The sequence below is a fragment of the Acinonyx jubatus genome, chromosome E2, assembly GCF_027475565.1.
Source record: "Acinonyx jubatus isolate Ajub_Pintada_27869175 chromosome E2, VMU_Ajub_asm_v1.0, whole genome shotgun sequence".
Classification (NCBI taxonomy): Eukaryota; Metazoa; Chordata; class Mammalia; order Carnivora; family Felidae; genus Acinonyx; species Acinonyx jubatus.
The window spans coordinates 18689138-18709451 of NC_069396.1; the positions used below are offsets into that span (position 1 = coordinate 18689138).

The 20314-nt window shown below is 47.2% G+C and overlaps 2 protein-coding genes and 1 long non-coding RNA gene across 3 annotated transcripts in view; 2 read left to right on the forward strand and 1 right to left on the reverse strand.

Annotated features, from left to right (window-relative positions):
- Positions 1 to 762: 762 nt before the first annotated feature.
- Positions 763 to 9701, reverse strand: LOC106971677 (uncharacterized). Its single transcript, XR_001429716.3, has 2 exons — positions 9208 to 9701; positions 763 to 3186 (listed from the first exon to the last, which is right to left on the reverse strand). It is a non-coding gene; the product is annotated as an uncharacterized LOC106971677 (long non-coding RNA).
- Positions 7554 to 9058, forward strand: AGRP (agouti related neuropeptide). Its single transcript, XM_027075994.2, has 4 exons — positions 7554 to 8099; positions 8220 to 8352; positions 8517 to 8602; positions 8821 to 9058. Exons 2-4 carry the CDS (start codon positions 8223 to 8225, stop codon positions 9001 to 9003), a joined length of 399 nt encoding a protein of 132 aa, XP_026931795.1. The 5' UTR covers positions 7554 to 8099; positions 8220 to 8222; the 3' UTR covers positions 9004 to 9058.
- Positions 9702 to 9765: 64 nt separating the features above from the next.
- Positions 9766 to 20314, forward strand: part of ATP6V0D1 (ATPase H+ transporting V0 subunit d1) — a 39097-nt gene continuing 28548 nt past the window's right edge. The window contains exon 1 of the mRNA XM_015068529.3: positions 9766 to 10001. Within this exon, the coding sequence (XP_014924015.1) occupies positions 9872 to 10001 (130 nt within the window). The 5' untranslated portion in view covers positions 9766 to 9871. The remainder of the gene's footprint in view (positions 10002 to 20314) is intronic.

The following is a 20314-nucleotide window of genomic DNA, read 5'->3' on the forward strand; positions in this document are numbered from 1 at the left end:
CCTGGTTTAGAACGTCATATAAATGGAATCATAACCACATTCTCTCCTCTGTGGCTGGTGTCTTTCATCCAATATTACATCTGGGAGATTCATCCTTGTTATGTACAGCAGCTCATTCTCTTTTTATTGCTGTGCAATTTTCCTCTGTATGAATATACCATTATCTATTTTCCTGGTGTTGGATATTTGGATTGTTTCCAGTTTTTAGGTATCATGAATAAAGTTGCCGAGAACATTCTATACATGCATTTTAGTAGAAATTACAGTCAGTTTTCCTGGGTTTGTACCTAAGAGTGAACTTGCTGGGTCATAGATCAGGTGTAGTAGTTATAGGAAATACTGCAGGTTTCCAGCTTACCTCTTACCAGTTCTAGTTACTGCATATCCTCACCAACATTTGGTTTTGTCATTGTTTTAAATTTTAGCCAATATAATTAGTGTATAATATCTCGTTTTATTTTTTAATCTTTTAAAAAATGTTTATTTATATTTGAGAGAGAGAGCAAGCAAGCAGGGGAGGGGCAGGGAGAGAGAGAGAGAAAGAGAGAGAGAATCCCATGCAGGTTCCACACTGTCAGCACAGAGCCTCAAACTCATGAAACCGTGAGATCATGACCTGAGCCAAAACTGAGAGTCAGACGCTTAACCGGCTGAACCATCCAGGTGCCCCTTAAATATCTTTAATTAATAACCAGAAGTTCTTAATTTTATTTATTTTAAAATTTATTTATTTTGAGAGAGAGAGAGAGAGAGAGAGAGAGAGAGAGAGAGAGAGAGAGAGAGAGATTGGGGAAGGGCAGAGAGAAAGGGAGAGAGAGGATCCCAAGCAGGCTCTGTGCCATCAGCACAGAGCCCAATGTGGAGCTCAAACTCATGAACAGTGAGATTATGACCTGAGCCAAAACCAAGAGTCAGATGCTTAACAGGCTGAGTCACCCAGGAGCCCCCAGAAGTTCTTCATTAAAATTAATGAAGTCTAATTTATTAACCTCTGATGTTTAGAGCTTTCTGTGTCTTGTTTTCTTTTAAATACTTTATTTTTCTTAAGTAGGCTCCCACATCCAACATGGGGCTTGAACTCATGACCCCAAGTTCAAGAGTTGCATACTCTACCAACTGAGGCAGCCAGGCACCCCCTTTGTGTCTTATTTAAGAAATCTTTGCCTACTTCAAGGTTATGAAAATAGTCTATGTTTTCTCTAGAAGTTTTACTGGTTTACCTTCACAATATGCTTATGATCCATCTCAAATTAATTTTTGTGAAGGCTTCAAGGTACAGGTAAAACAGTCACTTGCCCCAACACCATTTATTGGAACTATCTACCACTTCAGTAAGTTTGCATAATTTATTTTCAACCATTCTTCTTTTATTTTTTTTAAATTTTGTTTAATGTTTATTCATTTGTTTTGAGAGAGACAGAGAGCAAGTGGGGGAGGGGCAGAGAGAGAGGAAGACACAGAATCCAAAGCAGGCTCCAGGCTCTGAGCTGTCAGCACAGAGCTCGATGCAGGGCTCACACCCACAAACCACAAGATCATGACATGAGGTGAAGTTGGATGCTTAACTGACTGAGCCACCCAGGCACCCCATCATTCTTCTTTTCTAATATATGCACTTACACATATGCATCTAATATATACACTTACAAATATGCATTGTTCTATGTGCATCCCATAGGTTTTGACGTATCGTATTTCATCATTCAGTTTGAAACATTTTCTAGTTTCCCTTGTGATTTCTTCTTTGATTCATAGATTTAGAAATGTGTCCAAGAGCATAAGAACACTCAGCACCGCTCTGGCACCCAACTGAGCCCACAGCCTCATGGGGGCTGAGCTGAGTGTGGGTGGAGCAGCTGCTTGTTTTTGTCTGTGCAGCTCCTGGGAGCCCTGTGGGTGGGTGAACCGTTTCCACTGTCAAGAAGTGTGTGGGGAGACACATAGGGCAGCATGTCTGATAAACTCTTGGACGCAGCGCATGCGTGCACACACACACACACACACACACACCATTCTTCTTCAGCTCTAAAATATGCCCTGGGCCATGCAAGGAAGAATGGAAAACAGGCCAGCCCCTTCTTAGCTAAATGATCAAAACTTAAGTCACTTAACCTGTAAGCCTGTTTCCTAATCTATTAAAATGGGGAGAATGTGTATTTCAATGTTCTGCTGAGAGTTAAATGTATGGGATGGGAGTCCTGCTGTGGGTCATTGGATAAACTTAAAGCAGGTAAAGGGATAAGGTAGGGAGGAAAATTTGCTTCTATGCCAGATCCTGACACAAAGTTTGGCTTTGGCCAGAGTTGGGGAGGAGGACCTCTACCTAGGGCTTAGTGGACACAGTTTACTAGGGCCTACAGGGACAAAATTGGGACATGGCCAGGGGGCTGCTGGTGGAGGGGCACCCTGTGAGCTCCTTCTCCCACACTGGGCTTGGGCTTGGTGCCTGGGTAAAAGCTGTGCTCCAGGGGTTTAAGCTGCAAGGTTATCTTTCCATCCAATGTCCCCAGATGACTATTTCTCTCCAGAACTCAACCCCCTCCCAGCTCTATACCTCCACCTCCCAGGTCTTCTTTGCAGCTGGAGGCAGAAAGGATGGGAAGGGGTAACAGCAGAAAGGAAGGGGTCCAGGAAGCCTGGGAGCCACTGCAGCTTTCAACTGCCTTCTCCAGCTGAACGTGGGCTCTCACCCTGAATCTGTCAAGCCAGGTACCAGCTCACCCCATACCCAGTGCCCTAGGCAGCATCTCCATGCCTACGACCAGAATTCCTGCAGTCTCTGTTCTTAGCTGCACAGAACTCTAATGGCAGAGATGAGCAGGTTGGAGAGCTCCTGGAGCTTTAGCAGAAAAAGTTAATTCCTAGGATAAGAGTCATTTCTAGGTAGCCCAGTGGTTCCTGTTGTGAAAACACCTTTGTTCCCAGGGCTTTAGCTGAGCCATTGAATATCCTCAGGGAGTTGGGTTGCTCCCTTCTATGGGGATAGATTAGAAACAATGCAGGGGACGTCTTGGGTGCCTCCTCCCCAGCCCAACAGTGCCATGCTTCTGCAAAGGGTTGGTGGGGACTCAAATTGCACTTACCCAGAGATCCTGTAATATTCAGGGGTTGTCTCATTACCCGGAATGGAACAAGCTCCTCACCACTTTGTGTGGGTTTCCTTTGAGTGTGGAGGCTGCCGTCTACCTGTCTGGACATGTTGACAGTGAGGAATCACCCTGAGGCAGAATGTAGAGTGCTGCAACACCTCCAAAACAGAATATTTCACACTAAAAAGCAGGACCTGGCAGGCAGGAGGAAGGACTGGCTACCTCTCCAGGCATCTGGGACTGAACACTGTGGGTTGTAGATGTCTTAAGGAGAGGACTGTGGTTGGAGTTTAAGGTGGTCTTTGCCATACCAGAGGGGCCTATGCATCCAGACTGTAAGCCACATTCTATGAACCAGACTGGCTGGGCTTATTTGTCTTTGGCACCCCTGGGTCTTTGTGGAATTTCATCTAAACACCCCAGCCACAGCTCAGTTGTTCTGAGGACTCCAATAAAGGGCCCATTTCTAGCACTGAAGGGGAGGACTGTAGGAGGAGAGGGACAGAGAGTTAGAGCAAGGCCAGAGGGGAAGGGGTATCTCTGGGCCTGAGTCCCCTTATAGTCTGTCCACCAGATGTCCCTGCACCTTGCTCTCCTCTCCCTTGGCGAGGCTCCAGCCTACGCTTTCACTGGCAACAGGAAAGCCCACAAAGCCTGTCTGATCCCAGAATCAGGAGGTTCAGTTCACCACAGCCTCTGACCTAGCCTTTAAGTCTAAGAGCCTTGTCATATGCCTTTCATGTAGCATGCACTCAATAAATAGTTGTTGAATGAATGGGAGAATGGCAAGTGCTGGCATTCAGCATTCCATGCAGCAAACATGACTCTCCTCTAGGAGCTCCTGATTATGGTGGGACCCCCTCCAGCTGAGGGCTCAAGACACCAGCCTGAACAAACCCCCATCCATCCTCATTCCCCTCCCAGGATAAGATGCCTCCAGGCAACTTCTGCCTTTTGGAAGTCCTGCAGGATCTGGTTTCCAGAAAAGTTGGATTGAGAGACCCAGTGGGTGCTCTGCTGCCCCCTGCTGGAAAAAGTAGGAACAGTGCCCTTGGAGGTGAGGACTACCTTACAGGAGGAAAAAGAGGAAAGGCAGGGTTCAAGTCCCCCCTCCTTGTTCTTAAACGTGGACTCTGGCACATAGCAACCACATTCCCCTCTTTCTCCTCCCTGAAGACAGGTCTCCTATGTTTGGTCCCCAGCCTCACCAAGCAGGCTTTGCATCCCACCAGGTCTCCCAAATTCACCACCTAGAACATTTCTAGGACTTTTTGTCAACAAGCATTGTTCTGGGAACATCAGGCCAGTTCCTGACAAATAAAATCACCCACACAGTGTTTATAGTTATTAACAAATGAAATGGGCTCCCAAGGGGCATTTTACAGACTACTGATGTAGGCAACTGTGTTCATCAGGAGGAAAGATAAATGTAAGGATGGACAAAGCCAAGGAAAATAGAAAATAGGAGAAAGGCAGAAATTTAGTTGTAACAAAATTTGATAAATCAAGCCAAAGATTGGTTATTTGCAAAAACAAATAAAATTTGATAAGACAATGGAAATTTTACTTTAGATATAGGTATAGATATATACAAAGAGCTATGACAAGAAGCCCACAGAATTGTTTTGGGTCAATTCAGTGGTGGTCAGAGGGGGCCAGGTGACAGTGTTGGAAGGCATGAAGGCAGGGTGGGAAAGATATAAACCAATGTTGATCTCCTCCTCTGGATTCCAATTGTGTGGCACAGGGTTGCTAGGCTCCTGTGGCTATGGTCTGAGCCTGTGTGCACTCACAGTAGTAGTACAATGTAGAGGTGGCTATAGATGGCTGCTGACTCACTCACTGATTGAATCAACTCTGGGATTCAGCTGGCTCCCTGACCCCAGGGGAGAGTCTACTGACTGCTTATCAGTCTGGGGTTCATCAGGCCAGAGTCAGTCTTGGAGCAAAGCCTGTACCAGTGTTAAGCTGTAGAACTAGGCAGCTTGGTAAACCATGTGCCAGTTATGGGTCCAGGAAACTTATATTGTCCCTTGCCTGGCTCCTTCCTTGATTCTTACTCAAGCTTCATGAATGAGTAAAGTTTCCTGTCCCAGAAAGCCCTCCCTCAGCTGGGGTAGGTACCTTTCCTGGTCCCACATGCCCCTGGGGCATTCTTCTATCAACAAATTTATCCCACTGGGTTTTAAATAATTCCCTTTGTTTTTAATTAAAAAATTTTTTTTAATGTTTATTTATTTTTGAGAGAGACAGAGACAAAGACAGAATGAGAGCAGGGGAGGGGCCGAGAGAGAGGGAGATGCAGAAAGAATCCAAAGCAGGCTTCAGGCTCTGAGCTGTCAGCACAGAGGGGTTTGAATTCACATGAACTGTGAGATCATGACCTGAGCCAAAGTAAGACACTTAACTGACTGAGCCACCCAGGTGCCCCTTTTTTAATTAAAAAAAAAAAAAAAATTAAAAAAAATTTTTTAAAAAAACGTTTATTTATTTTTGAGACAGAGAGAGACAGAGCATGAGCAGGGGAAGGGCAGAGAGAGAGGGAGATACAGAATCTGAAACAGGCTCCAGGCTCTGAGCTGCCAGCACAGAGCCTGACGTGGGGCTCAAACCCACGAACTGTGAGATCATGACCTGAGCCAAAGTGGGATGTTTAACTGAGCCACCCAGGTGCCCCCCCCTTTTCCTATTCTTAATTTCCTATTCTTAATTTTTTCCTATTCTTAATTAATACACAAGGGTAACAGTAATAGATTAGCGAAGCCCATGTACTCATCACCCAATTTCAACAAATTATCAACTTGTGAAAAATTTGGTTTCATCTATATTGTATCTTGCTATTTCCCCCTACCTTCGATTATTTCATAACATTTTATCAGTAAATACTTCATTATGTTTCTCTAAAAGATAATAGTACTTTAAAAAATGGTATTGTAACCACAATACCATTATCACAACTAAAAAAATTAACAATTATTCCTTAACATCATCCAATGTCCAATGTTTATAATTCTCTCATCATTCTACTGTGTTTTGATGGTTGTTTTTCTCAACTGTCTCCCCCATTGGACCTGACTAGAGACCTGGGATGCCCTTAGGATTGCTTCAGTCCTTGTCCATCACTGTCCATGTCTTCACCTGCACACATGCAGGTGAAGACAGTCATTGCTCTATAGATGAGCAAAGACACTGAGGGGTGACCAACCTCCCCCTGTTGCCCCCTGGAACAGGAAGAACTATTCTCAGCATGGATGCTGATCAGGCTCAGGCAAGTGCTCACAGCCCTTACCTCAACTCATCTAGGGCACCTTTCCAAAATCTACATGCAGTCCCTGCTCCCCACCACCAGCTCTTCAGCCACAATCTCCAAGGATGGAGCCAGGGGACAAGGTTCGGGGAATGTGCTTCAGGTATGTTTCATGCATTGCCCTTCTTGAGCTCCAAGTGGTCCCACCAAGATGGGGGCCTGATCTTGGTGCCTGATACCACTCTGAGAAGAGAAAGCCCTGGGGTAGACGACTGTGCCCAGCTGTAGCCTCTGGGAAATAAAGGTCAATGTCCGTTGCCAGGGAGGCCTTGACACCAGGTCAACTTTATGACAGAGTCACCAAAATAGCCAGTAGCATTGTCAGGGGGAGAAACGGGGTTGGCCCTTTGCTGGATTATCCAGGGACCAGCTCTTCATTGAGGCTTTCCCTCACTTCCTAGCCTCCTCCCTCTGGGCAGTAGTATGTGACTCTCCGAGCTCCTAGGACTGTTACCTTGTGTCAACCACAACTGAGCCCAGTGCCAGCCCGATCCCAGAATAGACATCAGTGCCCATCTGTGAAAGGAGCTGCCACAGCCCCACCATCTGCAGAGGGGTGCCTCCCCATGCAACCAAACCCCAAGAGTGATTGTTGGTGCCGAAGGCTAAGGCTGTCAGTTGATAATATATGGTTTACACCCGCTGTTGGGAGGACTTCCTCAGGCTTCATCCTGGGCAGAATAGCCTGCGTGAACCCAGATGGCAAACTCCAACAGCCTCTTCATCCTCCTACTGGCCCAGACCAGCTGTTTGTACAGTGAGGCCTTAAAGATGATTCAGCCTGTACCCCTTTCCCTGATGGGCAAGTGTATGTTAGAGGCCTCCAGAGGGGAGAGGGAAAGCAGAGGCAGGTGGGGTCCTTTGTGTTCTACCATCTTCACAAAAGGGCAGTCCTCACCCTGGCCTCATGCTGATGAGACCAGGCGTGGGCACAGGCCTGACAAAGCAGGGCGGAAAGGAACAGCCATTAGCACTAATGAGACAGGCGGCCTGAAAGCTTTTTACTTTGAAGCTGCTCGCCCACCCAGGGAACAGTCCGTTCTGCCTCCTTGGCTTCCAGGAACCCCAGGCGGAAAAGGGTTTGGGAGATGAAGCAAGGGTGGGGGTCTTGGAGAAGCTTGGAGGGACACGGTGGGGGGGGGGACCAGGAATGGAGGCAGGAGGGCCTGGTTTTGGCTAAGTGGACTTCTCCCCTCCTTTTTCCCTCCAAAAACCCCCCAGGGTTTAGGTCTGCACCCCACTCTGGCCACTGGCCCATCACCCTCTTCAATGCCCTTGACCAAAATTCCTGGAAGCAAAGGAAACAACATGCCACACAGGGTCTGAGTGAGCATCTCCGGGGCCACAAATTAAATTAAGTTCTCAGGGCTGCCTGCCTTGTTATTGCTAATGGCTCCAGCCTGTCCAACCTCCCCATCCCTACCCAGGTCCCTGTCCTGCAGAAATTTGGGGGTTCTGGGCACCCTCTCTTGTTCCCAAACTTTGATTAGCACCTGGGGACCTCACCAAAAATTAGAGCTGGGCACCCCTCTTACAGAGCACCCAAAAACCCAGGTGTAGGGAGAGAGGCCTGAGCTATGCCCCCACCTTCATGCCCTGGTTGAAGGCAGCAGTCACGTGTGGGGCCTTCATTAGACCCTGACATATAAGCTGTGGGCTCAGGGTGGCCAGAAACTCTCCAGGCAAGGATCCAGCAAGCAGAGGTAAGTCCTCCGGTTGGGCAGAGACTCCTGCTCTTTGGGAGGTCTCTCTCTGGGGTAGGGCACCTGGAGGGTGCATCAAGGATGAGGAAGGACTAAGTGGTGGGTCTTCCTGATGGTCAGGTCATGCTGACTGCAGTGCTGCTGAGCTGGGCCCTGCTGCTGACACTTCCCCCTATGCAGGAAGCTCAGAGGGGCTTGGCCCCTCTGGAAGGCATCAGAAGGCCTGACCAGGCCCTGTTCCCAGAGCTGCCAGGTCAGTATGGGCAGGGGTGGAGCTCTGGCCACAAATTATCCTGCTTGGTATGAGCCCTCCTTCCCCCTTTCCCATCCCAGACCTGGGAGGTGGGTGTTTTGTGCATGGGGGGGGGGGGGTGCGGGGAGGCGGGCAGGGCTCTGGCCTCACATCATCTGTTCCAGGCCTGGGCCAGCAGCCTCCACTGAAACGGACAAGCGCAGAACAGTCCATAGAAGCTCTGCTACAGGAGGCTGAGGCCTTGACAGAGGTAATTGCTCAGGGAAAGGGGTGAGGCCACAGACCTTGGGAGGGGACATCAGGCAAACAATCATCCCCACTCTCCACCTCATGACACCCTCACCTGAGGTGATACTGCAGACCATTCTCTCCATGCTCCACTGCCATCCAGCCTGGACTGAGGTAGGTGAGATCCCTGCACCTGCCTTTGGAGCCCATGCCTACATTCCTGCTCCCCAACTCCTGTAGGTACTAGATCCGGAGGGCCGCGAGCCACGCTCCCCGCGACGCTGTGTAAGGCTGCAGGAGTCCTGTCTGGGACACCAGGTATCGTGTTGCGACCCATGTGCCACATGCTACTGCCGTTTCTTCAACGCCTTCTGCTATTGCCGCAAGCTGGGTACTGCCACGATCCCCTGCAGCCGTACCTAGTGGGCCGACGCGGGGTCGAGCTTGGACAGGGGTAGCGAATAAAGGTTGGGACCAACCCCAAGGCTGTGGCGTTATTTCGAACGTGGCCGTCGGAGGAGGGAGGTCATGGAAGTCACAGCAGGGGTGGGGTTGCCGCCAAGCCAAGAAACCACACACACACACACCTACCGCAGGGTCTAGGTTACCATCATCTGAACCACTTACATGCATGCTTTCATGGTGCCAGGCACAGCTGGGGAGCCAGAGAAGGGCCGGGCTCCAGCCTTCCATAATCTTGTACAATAAATGCGGGTGCAGCGCGCGGTGCACATAGGGCTGTAACTCCAGGCTGGCCAGTAAGCATTAGGCTCTAGGGTCGGCTTGCAGCTAACTGGACGTGCGACCCCAGCGAAGCCTGCCTTCTCCCCCCGCCGCCAACCGTAGTTCCTTTCGGGATAAGACGGACTCAACAGTCTGTAATATTTCCAAGCATAAGAACCACCGCTCACTCCCATCTTAACTCCTCCTGCCCCTTAGTGCCAGGTCTACCAGACCGTGGAAAGCTAGAGGGCCCACTCGAATCCTCGCGGCCACGTGCGCCACCACGCGGCCGGCCTCCGACACTCCAAGCAGGTCAAGCCCCGACGCGAGAGGCAAGCCAACCCTAGCCGCGCAGGCGCCAGAGGGCCCACACTTGCGCAATGCTTTCGTATGAAACCACCCGGAAGTCGGGCGCCACTAGGGCTCCGCCCCATTGTGGTCACGTGATACGTTCGCTCATCACCTGACCTGCTTGACAGTCCGCTGCTGGCGCTGCGTCAGCTGATCTTGGAATCGTGCTATCTGCCGGCCGATCGGGGTTCTCCGGTCTCCCGCCCGCGCCGCAGCCATGTCGTTCTTCCCGGAGCTTTACTTCAACGTGGACAATGGCTACTTGGAGGGACTGGTGCGCGGCTTGAAGGCCGGGGTGCTCAGCCAGGCGGACTACCTCAACCTGGTGCAGTGCGAGACGCTCGAGGGTGAGCCGCGGGGCCGGACGGCTGGGCCTTGAAAGGCCGGCAAGGAGACTAGCCCAGGCCTCAGGGTTCCAAGATCTGGGCGGGGAAGCCGGAGGCGGGGGTTCTCGAAGGGCCTAAGTGGTCTCGCTAGGAATCCAAGGGCCGATGGCGGGGGCCCCAGAAGGGAATCTGCCTCGACCTGCGGCTCCGCGCGGGCCCAAACGCAACCAAGTCTTTAAAAAGGAAAAACAGTGGTTAGCCTCCGTTTGGGGCAGCCTCTTCCCCCTTATGCCTGCCGTGTAGTTTGGAAAAGAGGGTCCCTCGAGAGTGGTTGGTCGATGCGAGAGGTGTCCATCCAAACCTCTTTACTCTGACGTGGCCAGAGAACTGCCCCGTGGCAACGTTTAGGAAACCTAAGCGGAAAAGTCCTCCACTTCCCGCCTGACATACATCGAGGCATATTGGATCACTGTGTCTTAGTCCTGGTCGGCGGGGTGAGCCTTTCTGGGGAATCGCTGAGCCAACCTAGTGAGAGTTTCCTCCCATCCCCGAACCACTGGCTGTGCAGAGTCTTCTGAAGTCAGTGATTCAGAGAGCAAGAGGTGACCCTCCAAGTTCCTATACTTGTATTTGGCTAATAAATCCCACCTCCTCAGCAAGAAGGTTGCTCTTGGAACAAAAATTTTAAAAAGCACAAGAATGATGGGAAGATGAGTTCCCCTTTCTTCCACTCTCAACTGGTTTTGATTCCCCAAGGCACAGCTGCATCAGATTCACTGATTTAGAAGTGTCCCTGCGTCCCCACTTTCCCAGGTGATAGTGAAGGGCATTGTGGCTGGGATGTAAGTTCTCATTCCTGATCCTCAAGAGATAGCCTTGAGCAGAGGTACTGCTGGCCCCATGGTTGATAGCTGGAGGGGGAAGATGATTTACCATCCCGAGACACTTTTCTCATCAAAAACTTATTGAGGTTAAAAGACAATTCAATTTTTAAAAATCAGCTATTGTTTATCTTGCAAACTAGACCAGCAAAGTGAAAATAAATATCTTTAAATTTTAAAACTTATTGAAATTAAAATACAATAATTGTGGACTTTGTGATTTTAACATAAATATACAAGAAAAGCTGTTCCTCTCCCTTTTGAGAGTGGTGGTGGGACAGAGAGGAGAGCATTTCAGGGTGCTGGGTTGTAGGGGCTTGCCAGCCACCTGATTTTCCTCCCTGGGAAAAGGAGGAGAAATGAGGGAGGCTGCCAGGGGCAGGGCCTGACATACAATTGGCATTCAATGTGAGTTTTGTGGACTGGCTGGGACTGGAAGGAGATCATTCTTTGCTTAAATCCGAAGGTGAACAGCATTGATTACCAACTGGCATTTGGCAAACTTGTTCTTTTCTAGGCTTTCCTCACTCATGCTGTTGCCTGTCCTTCCTCTTTGTGTAGAGCTTCTGGGGGCATTGGGTTCCCATCTTCCCAACAGCCCCTTCCACCATTATCCTCCATAAATGTGTTAGGGCATTCTTCCTGCAGCACTGCTCAGCACATGGCCTGCCTTGTGGCATACCATCTAGATCTTTAGGGTCTCATTCAAGGATTCCCTTGCTCTTCCATACATACTCCTCTCCCTCACACAAGCCATTCCACCCTGAGACTCTTGGTGCGTATGGTGTGATGGACCCCAGGGATGGACAAATTTTAGTTTGAATTCCAGCCCTGGTAATTACTGGATTACCTTAGACAAGTTATTTAACACCTCTGGGCCTTAGATTCTTCATCTGGTATATTATCATCAACTATTTCATAAGCTTTTACATGTGAACAAGCTTTTACATGTGAATATGAAGCCCAGCAACAAGCACAGAATATGTGCTAGATAAATGCTAGCTCTTGTTTCCACTACATTGCACCTGCCATTCCCTCTGTGTCCTTCTCATCTCCATGAAACCCAGTGATTCCCACTCTTCAAGGCCCAGCCCCAGTAGCACCCCTTGTTAGAGCCTCTTTGTGGTCATGCTAGCCTAGAATCTTGTCCTCTACACCTAGTTACATTTCCTGTGGTTGTCTGTGCTCTTACCTAGAAGTTTCTCAACATTGGATTTGGGATTATTGAGATCCTGTGTGTTGGAGATGCTCAAAACTTTCAGGGGCTGGGGATAACCAGAAGCAGGAGTGACCAGAAACCCCATTATCCTCTGCATAAAGTTCTTCTCTTCTTCTGAAGTTGATACCAGCGGACTTTGTTGCTGGGTGTTTTTGCCTTCCTGTCTCCAGGGGAAAGAAGAGAGGGGAGGGGAGACTAACAAAGCTTTTGGTCCTTAGTGAGATCAGTAGGTGTGTCCTGAAGTGACGAGGTTTCCAAAGAATCTGCATCAGGTGTTGGACAGTTCCCAGAAGGCACAGGGCATTGGGCAGAGGGTAAGTGCATACCCTCCACCATACCCTAGCCTTCCTCCCTGGATTCCACTCCACCAGGGCCTCTGCTACTGATCTCTTCTGCTAGAACTCAGTATCTTAGGACCTCTGAAGCTCATATGGTCTCCATTGTCCATCTTGCTTGATAGTCTATACTCAGAGGTAGGGGAACGAACCCGGAGAGGTCCTATCTTTTTGGTGAACTTAGGGAGCAGAGTTGGTTGGTCTCAAAAGCACTTTTTAACTCTGAGTGTTTCTAGATATGTATAGAACCTTCTGGGAGCTGAGTCTTGTGCTGGGAATTTTGGGAAGAGGAGGTGGGTCAGAGATACACAAAGAGAAATCATACAGTATTACTTTGAATGTTTTCATTTGTTCAGCATATACTTACAAAGCACATATTTTATGCCAGGTACTGTGATAGGGGCTGAGATATTTTGTGGCATGATATTCTCCTGACCTTCATAGTCTGGGGATGGAGGTCAGTGGGGGCAGGGGGAAGATATTAAGAGATCAGTATTGCATAGAAGTTACAAATGTAGTTTTACTACTTCATGGCTCTGTGGCCATGTAACATCTCTATCCAGAGTTTTATCATGTGTAAAATGGTATTAGTAACGGCACTTCATGGCCTGGTTATGAAGGTTAAACAAGATAATTCATATAAAGCCCTTAGCATGAACTTGGCACATGGTAAGTGCTGAGTCAGTGTGTTAGCTGCTGTTATTATTTTATTTTTTAAAAAGTTTTATTTATTTAAGTAATCTCTACATGCTGCATGAGGCTCGAACTCATGACCCTGAGATCAAGAGTCAACATGCTCTTCTGACTGAGCCAGCTAAGTACCCCTGTTAATGATATTTTAAAGTGAAGTAAATATATAATTACATATTGAAGACAATACCCATGAAAGTGACAGTGGAGAAGTGATAGAGAATCACAAGGGAACTTTATTTAGAGAGTGTGGTGGCTTAAGGCCCTGCTGAGATAAGGATATTTGAGCTGAGACGTGAACATTGAGAAGGAGCCAGCCATGCAGGGAGCTGGGGGGAAGAGCATTTCAGGCAGAGAGACCAGCATGTCAAGGCAGAAATTGTTGGGCCGGACAGAGGGACCAAAAGAAGCCCTGGGTGGCAGATTGTGGGGGACAAGGGTACAAATCTTTTGGGAACCCAGACCCTTGTTTTGAAAAAGAGGCTTAGCCCAGGGGAGGAAGCCTCTGACTCCTTAGCATCGACTGTGGGAGCAGATACTGATGGTATGGAGCACCACCTTCCACAAAGGCCTGCCAAATTTTGGGTTGTATGATGTATTTCGGACGTTAGGAGCATATATAGTGTTCCTTCAATGTTCAGATGTTTGTTTGCTCATTCAAGAAACACTTCCTGAAGGCCTACTGTGTGCCAGCCCCTGGGCCATATAAACAAGCCAAGCAGCTATTTCAGGCATTATACTAGTTCTGAACCTGAACTTTTAGCTTTGACCCTGGGTTCAGCCTAAGAGCATTGGTGTTAATTTGTCTGTCTGCATGTGGGAAATTCAGGTGTGAGCGAGGCTCCAGTTCTGGCCTCTGGAGTTTCTCCCTTCCTCTTTTCTCTTTAAAACTATTTACTATGGATATTGTCAAATATCTACAAACTAGAAGAAATAGCAGAATGAACCCATAAGTAATAATCATAACTGCAACAATGATCGATTCTTGTCATCATGACAGTTATCAGTCTTGTTTCAATAATAGCTCTACTTGCTCTCTAACTCCTAAATTATTTTGCAGTAAATCCAAGACAACAAATCATTTCAGTTGTAAATATTTCAATATCTCTGAAAAAGGTCGTGACTAATTTTTTAAAAAACCCTGCAACACTATTATTCTTCCTGTAAAAGAAAAAATAATTTGTTAATATCATCTGATATCCATTTAGTGTTTGGATTTCTCTGGTTACCTCCGATTTTTTAAAAAAATTTTTAAGGGGGAGAGAGGCAGGAAGGAGTAGAGAGAGGGAGAGAGAATTCCAAGCAGGCTCAGCGCTGTCAGCACAGAGCCCAACATGGAGCTTGAACCCACAAACCATGAGATCATGACCTGAGCTGAAGTTGGACACTTAACTGACTGAGCCACCCAGGTGCCCCCCAGATGTTTGTGTTTTTTTTTTAATATGATATGTTTCAGGGGCATCTGGGTGGCTCAGTTTGTTGAGCATCAAACTTCGGCTCAGGTCATGATCTCACAGTTCATGGGTTCGAGCCCTGCATGGGGCTCTGCACTGGTGCGGAGCATGCTTGGGATTCTTGCTCTCTTCTCTCTCTCTGCCCCTCCCCTACTCGCACTTTGTCTCTGTCTCAAAATAAATAAATAAATTTTGAAAAAAACATACGATTTTTTTCAGTCAGGATCCAAATATGATCCATACATTTTAACTGGTTGATGCGGTCTCAGGTCATTCATTCATTCATTCATTCATTTATTTTAAATGTTTATTTATTTATTTTTAGAGAGAAAGTGTGTGCAAGTGCAGGAGGGGCAGAGAGAGATGGAAAGAGAATCCCAAGTAGGCTCTGTGCTCTCAGTGCAGAGCCCGATATGGGGCTTGATCTCATGAACCGTGAGATCATGACCTGAGCCAAAATCAGGAGTCAGATGCTCAACCAGCTGAGCCACCCAGGCGCCCCTTAGGTCTTTTATTTAAAAAAATTTTTTTTAAGTTTATTTATTTATTTTTGAGAGACACAGAGCAAGCAGGGGTGGGGCAGAGAGAGAGAGAGAGGGAGAGAGAGAATCCCAAGTAGGCTCTGCACTGTTAGTGCAGAGCTAATGTGGGACTCGAACTCATGAACTGTGAAATCATGACCTGAGCTGAAACCAAGAGTCAGACACTTAACTGATTGAGCCACCCAGGAGCCTCAGTTCTTTTAATACATAGATTCTCTGTCTCTTATTTTTCCTTTTACTTATTAAAAAAATTTTTGTTTAATGTTTATTTATTTTTGAGACACACACACACACACACACACACACACACACAGAGTATGAGCAGGGGAGGGGCACAGAAAAGGGGAGACACAGAATCCAAAGCAGGCTCCAGGCTCTGAGCTGTCAGCACAGAGCCCAACCTGGGGCTTGAACTCATGAACCATGAAACCATGACCTGAGTCAAAGTCAGACACTTAAACGACTGAGCCACCCAGGCACCCCCCCTTTTACTTATTGAAGAAACTGGGTCATTTGATTTATGGATTTCCCCCTGCATCTCAGTTTTGCTGACTCCATCCTTGATGTGTTTATAATTGAACATGTTCCTCTGTCCATGTTTTTCCTATAAAATGGTAGTTAGATTTAGAGGCTTGATCAGATTGTAGTTCGGTTTTTTTTGAAAAGAATATTTAGTAGGTGATTTTGTACTTCCATTGGGAGACACATAATATCTAGTTGTTTCTCTTTTTGTGACATAAGGAATCATGGACATTTATTGCCTAGAACCATTATTTTATTAGGTGTTACAAAATGGTGATTTTCTAATCCTATGTTTCCTTCTGCATTTGCTAGCTTGAATACTTCTATGATTGGAAACTTCCACTAATTTTAACCCTGAAATACAGTTTGTATAAGCAAGATAGGATAAATGCTTGATTCTTTCCTGTATTTATCAATTTTCAAAATAATGAGTTGGTTCTCCAAAATCCTTCAAAGATGACTAATGAGGTTTGTTTGGTCTTTTTGTTTGTATAGTATCATAATGCACACATGGATTTTGATATTTTTTGTTGTCTTTCAATCTTTGTATTGATGCTTGAATTGTCCCTTGTCCAGTGGGAGCTTATTCAATAGGCTGTTGAGTCTTTTTTTTTTTTTTTTAAGTTTATTTATTTTGAGAGAGAGTGCACATGTGCAAGTAGGGGAGGGACAGAGAGTGAGAAGGGGAGAGAGAGAGAGAGAGAGAGAGAGAGAGAGAGAATCCCAAACAGGCTCCACACTGAGAGTTCGGGACTTGAACCCACTAACCGTGAGACCATGACTGGAACCAAAATCGAGAGTTGGTTGCCTAACCAACTGAGCCACCCAGGTGCCCCAGGCTGTCAAGTCTTTCTGACACAACCCTGTAGCCCTTGAGAGCTTTTCTTACTTCCAAGATGACAGTATGTTCATTTTTTTCTTTTTTGAGAGAGAGAGAGAGAGAGAGAGAGAGAGAGAGAGAGCACACGTGCGTGGGGAAGGGGCAGAGGGAAAGAGAGACTCTTAAGCAGACTCTACATCCAGCATGAAGCCCAATCCGGGTCTCAATCTCACGATTGTGAGATCATAACCTGAGCTGAAATAAAGAGTCGGATGCTTAACCGACTGAGCCACCCAGGCACCCCACAGTATGTTCTAATTTTATCTCATACATTTCCTGACCCAGACCTACTGTCATCATTTCTTTTAGGATACCTGGTTCTTTTTTTTTTTTTTAATGTTTATTTATTTTTGACAGAGAGAGACAGAGCACGAGCTGGGGAGGGGCAGAGAGACAGGGAGACACAGAATCTGAAGCAGGCTCCAGGCTCTGAGCTGTCAGCGCAGAGCCTGACGTGGAGCTCTAACTCACAGACCGTGAGATCATGACCTGAGCTGGAGTTGGACGCCCAACCAACTGAGCCACCCAGGTGCCCCAGATACCTGGTTCTTTTTATTGGAAAATGGTATTTAGATCAGAATGAGTCTAAGGAGTTCTCATTGCTACTGGGGTGGTCATTGTTTGCAGGATTTTTCTTTGGATTAGCTCTCTTCTTACTCAGGAACTTGGAAAATAGAGAAAAGCATATGACAAACTAATGCAGTCACAATTCAGCTGATGGATGCCAGATGCCAGTTTTCTAATTTGGAATGGAGGCACCTAGGCCAGTCAGGCCATCTCCTTCTTCTTGTAAAGAAATATAATTAATATTCAGGAGGAGGAAAGCTAGTGAATTAGATACTCAGGGACTATAATTGAGAGTCCCTATGTATGATGTGCTGGCTGTCTTCTAGAACACTTTATCCCTCTTTGTTCTGAGTTCCTTGTCTTCATTACAACATCTCCTTCTGCATTTCAACACCTTTTCACAAGAGACAGTGTCTTATGGGAAGAAGAAAGCAATACTGTAGGCGGGGCTTGGCCAATCTCTAGTCACATGAAACTGCAAATGCTAATGTAAGTGGTGTCTTCTGGGAGTGGCAAGTCGTTCAGCACTAACTGTGGTGTGGCTAGGAGTGTGGCTGCAGAGTAAGACAGAGATCAGCTCTTGAAGGATTGCAAAAGCTGTAGAGGAAGTGCTTTGTCCTGAGTGAGGGATGGGCAGGTAAAACTATTGGACTTGTCCTTTAGAATGTACCTGCAGTGTGAAAAGTGGATTGGAGGTGGGGGACATACCAGAGGTGGGAAGAACAATTTGCAGAGTTTTGTAAGCAATACAGGTCAGAGATGATGACAGCTTGCCTTTGGCATTGGCAAGGATGATCGTGGGGGAATTTTAGGAAGAGGAATTGATAGGACTTGAGGGGTTGGATAAGGAACTGAGGAGGAAGGAAAAGTCAAAGCTGATGTCCTCATCTCTGGCATAGGCAGCTGTGTAGGTGGCAGAGTGAAATGATGGTGGGATGTAGAAAATAAGTTTGGAGAAAGACTGAAAAGATGGGATTAAGGGATCTGTGAGCCATGTGAGTGATGATGTGCAGGCTATTTTTGGTGTTCTGGAGTGAGTGTGAACTTGGGATACAGCCTTGGGAATCAGGGTAGTAGTGTGGCTGCTGTCTCCAAGAGAGAGCATAGAGTCAGAAGAGGAGAGGCTCAACATGGGACCCTCCCCCAGGAAAGGGGTCCTTCCACAAAGGTGAAAGGCATCCCCTAACAGGTGGGTAGCCCCAGCAGAGTACCTGAAAAAGAAACAGTGATGAATGCCAAATGTGGCCAAGAGATTGAAGTAAAATCAGACAGCCTTCCACTTGGTTTTACCATTCAGAGGTCATGGTGACCTTTTTTTTAGAGGTCATGGTGACCTTAATGAGAACAGAGGAGAGTGGGACTAGAAGGTGACAGCAGTGCATGGAGTGTATGGGCAGAGATAACATATGGACAGAGCAGAGCTCACTAGGGAATTAATCCCAGCTCAGCCACTTACTGGCTTTGTGACCTTGGGCAAGTCATTTGTCCTCAGCTGTACTGTGGGAAATATTAATAGCATCTCTTTGAAACATGGGTGAAGTAAGTGCAGGGCCTGGTGCCAGGTGAACAGTTAGGGAAGCCAGCTGTTCCCACCATGGTCATTCCCTCCCATCACTCCTAGGAGACAGTTGCCACACTGGGCCTCTGAGTGGGTAAAGAAAACATGTCACACAGGTTTTGCCTGAGGGCAAGTGTGCCTGTCTAATGGACAGATAGTATCGAATATACAGTAGGCATAGGGTACATTTTAGTGGGACGGGAGCAGGTGGGGAATGATGGCTAAAAGGGTACAGGGTTTATTTTGAACGAAATGTTCTAAAATTGATGGTGGTGATGATCACACAATTTTGTGAACATGCTAAGACTGATTGAATTATACACCTTAAATGGGAAAATTGTATAGCATATGAATTATATCTCAGTAAAGCTGTTATTTAGAAAAATCAGCAAGGCCAAGGAGGTGGGAAGAATAATGGCACTAGCAGTCTCAGAAACATGAAACTTCATAGGGTGTCAGAGGAGTTTTAGGAACTGGGAAGAGAGAGTAGGACACATGTCAGGGATGTGCATGGCTGAGTATGTATGGATAGGTGCATCAGGCTGGTTCGTGAAAAAGCTTTGGGTGTCTTGGACACACAGTTCAGGCGGGATGTGTAAAAAGATAAAAAAAAAAAAGGAAGGGAAGGTATAGAGATTCTTAGGGTTAGGGTCAAGGTCAATGTGTGGGAAATGTCTGTTTATAGTTTTGCCTGGAAATATTTTGTATATTGCATTTTGTTGGTCAAAGGAGACTGTATTGAATTATTGAAGTTAGAGGACCATTGTTTGGACAGGAAGACGAGCTTAGCTCAGCCCAAATTCCTCTGAGTCGGATGTGTTTTGAAGGAAGAGATAACACGGTCCTGACAGAACACTGGCCACAAGCAAGGGAGAGGAGCTCAGGGGCATTGGGAGAAGGCAATAACTCAGGAGAGTTTGCACTGCAGAATGAAGGGAACAAGCACCTGGAGTCTCTGAGCTATGAGGGCCTGGCCCCATACACACCTGAAGTGTTCCCCTCAGCGTTTGAGGATCCATGTTGTCCCATGTCCCTAGGCAGTGGCATTGCTGAGTGAAGAGACCCTTGATACCCAGTAATCGATGAGCTGGCACGGATCATTGGTGGGTCCTCCACCAGAGGAGGAGATGGTTTGGGGTATGGATAGGGTGGTGGAAGAGGAAGTGTTCTGTCTCAGATGTGCTGAGTTGGGAGAGTCAGAGGGAGGTGGCTGTGTGGGTCTGGAGCTCAGGGGAAGTAGCACTAAAGATACCAATCTGGAAGTCGTCAGTACGCTGGCTGGCTGGCAGCATTTCAGCCCACACTCGGCCATCTGTTGGCTCGCAGCCAGGGCATGTCTCCCTTAGAAGCCCAGTGCTGCCCGTGAGTCCTGCCAGGAGGCTGGGGAACGGCCTTAAGGACAGGCCAAGTGGACACAAGTGTGGTCTGATGAGGACACCTGGCGTGGAGCCTAATTTGGCAAGTGGTGCAGGGAGAGCAACAGCCAGGGATTCCCCTTCTGATCCCTGCCGTGCGTTCTGTTGCATGACTGGGCATGCTGGTGGTTTTGTTTTTGTTTTTGACTAAACATATTTTCTTTTTTTAATTCTAAAAATAAAGTTGGTGGAAGGGTGACTCAGTGTGGACCTTTTGGGGGACAGGCTTTACCCACCTTGTTAAAACATGCCTGTATATGTTCTCTTGCGT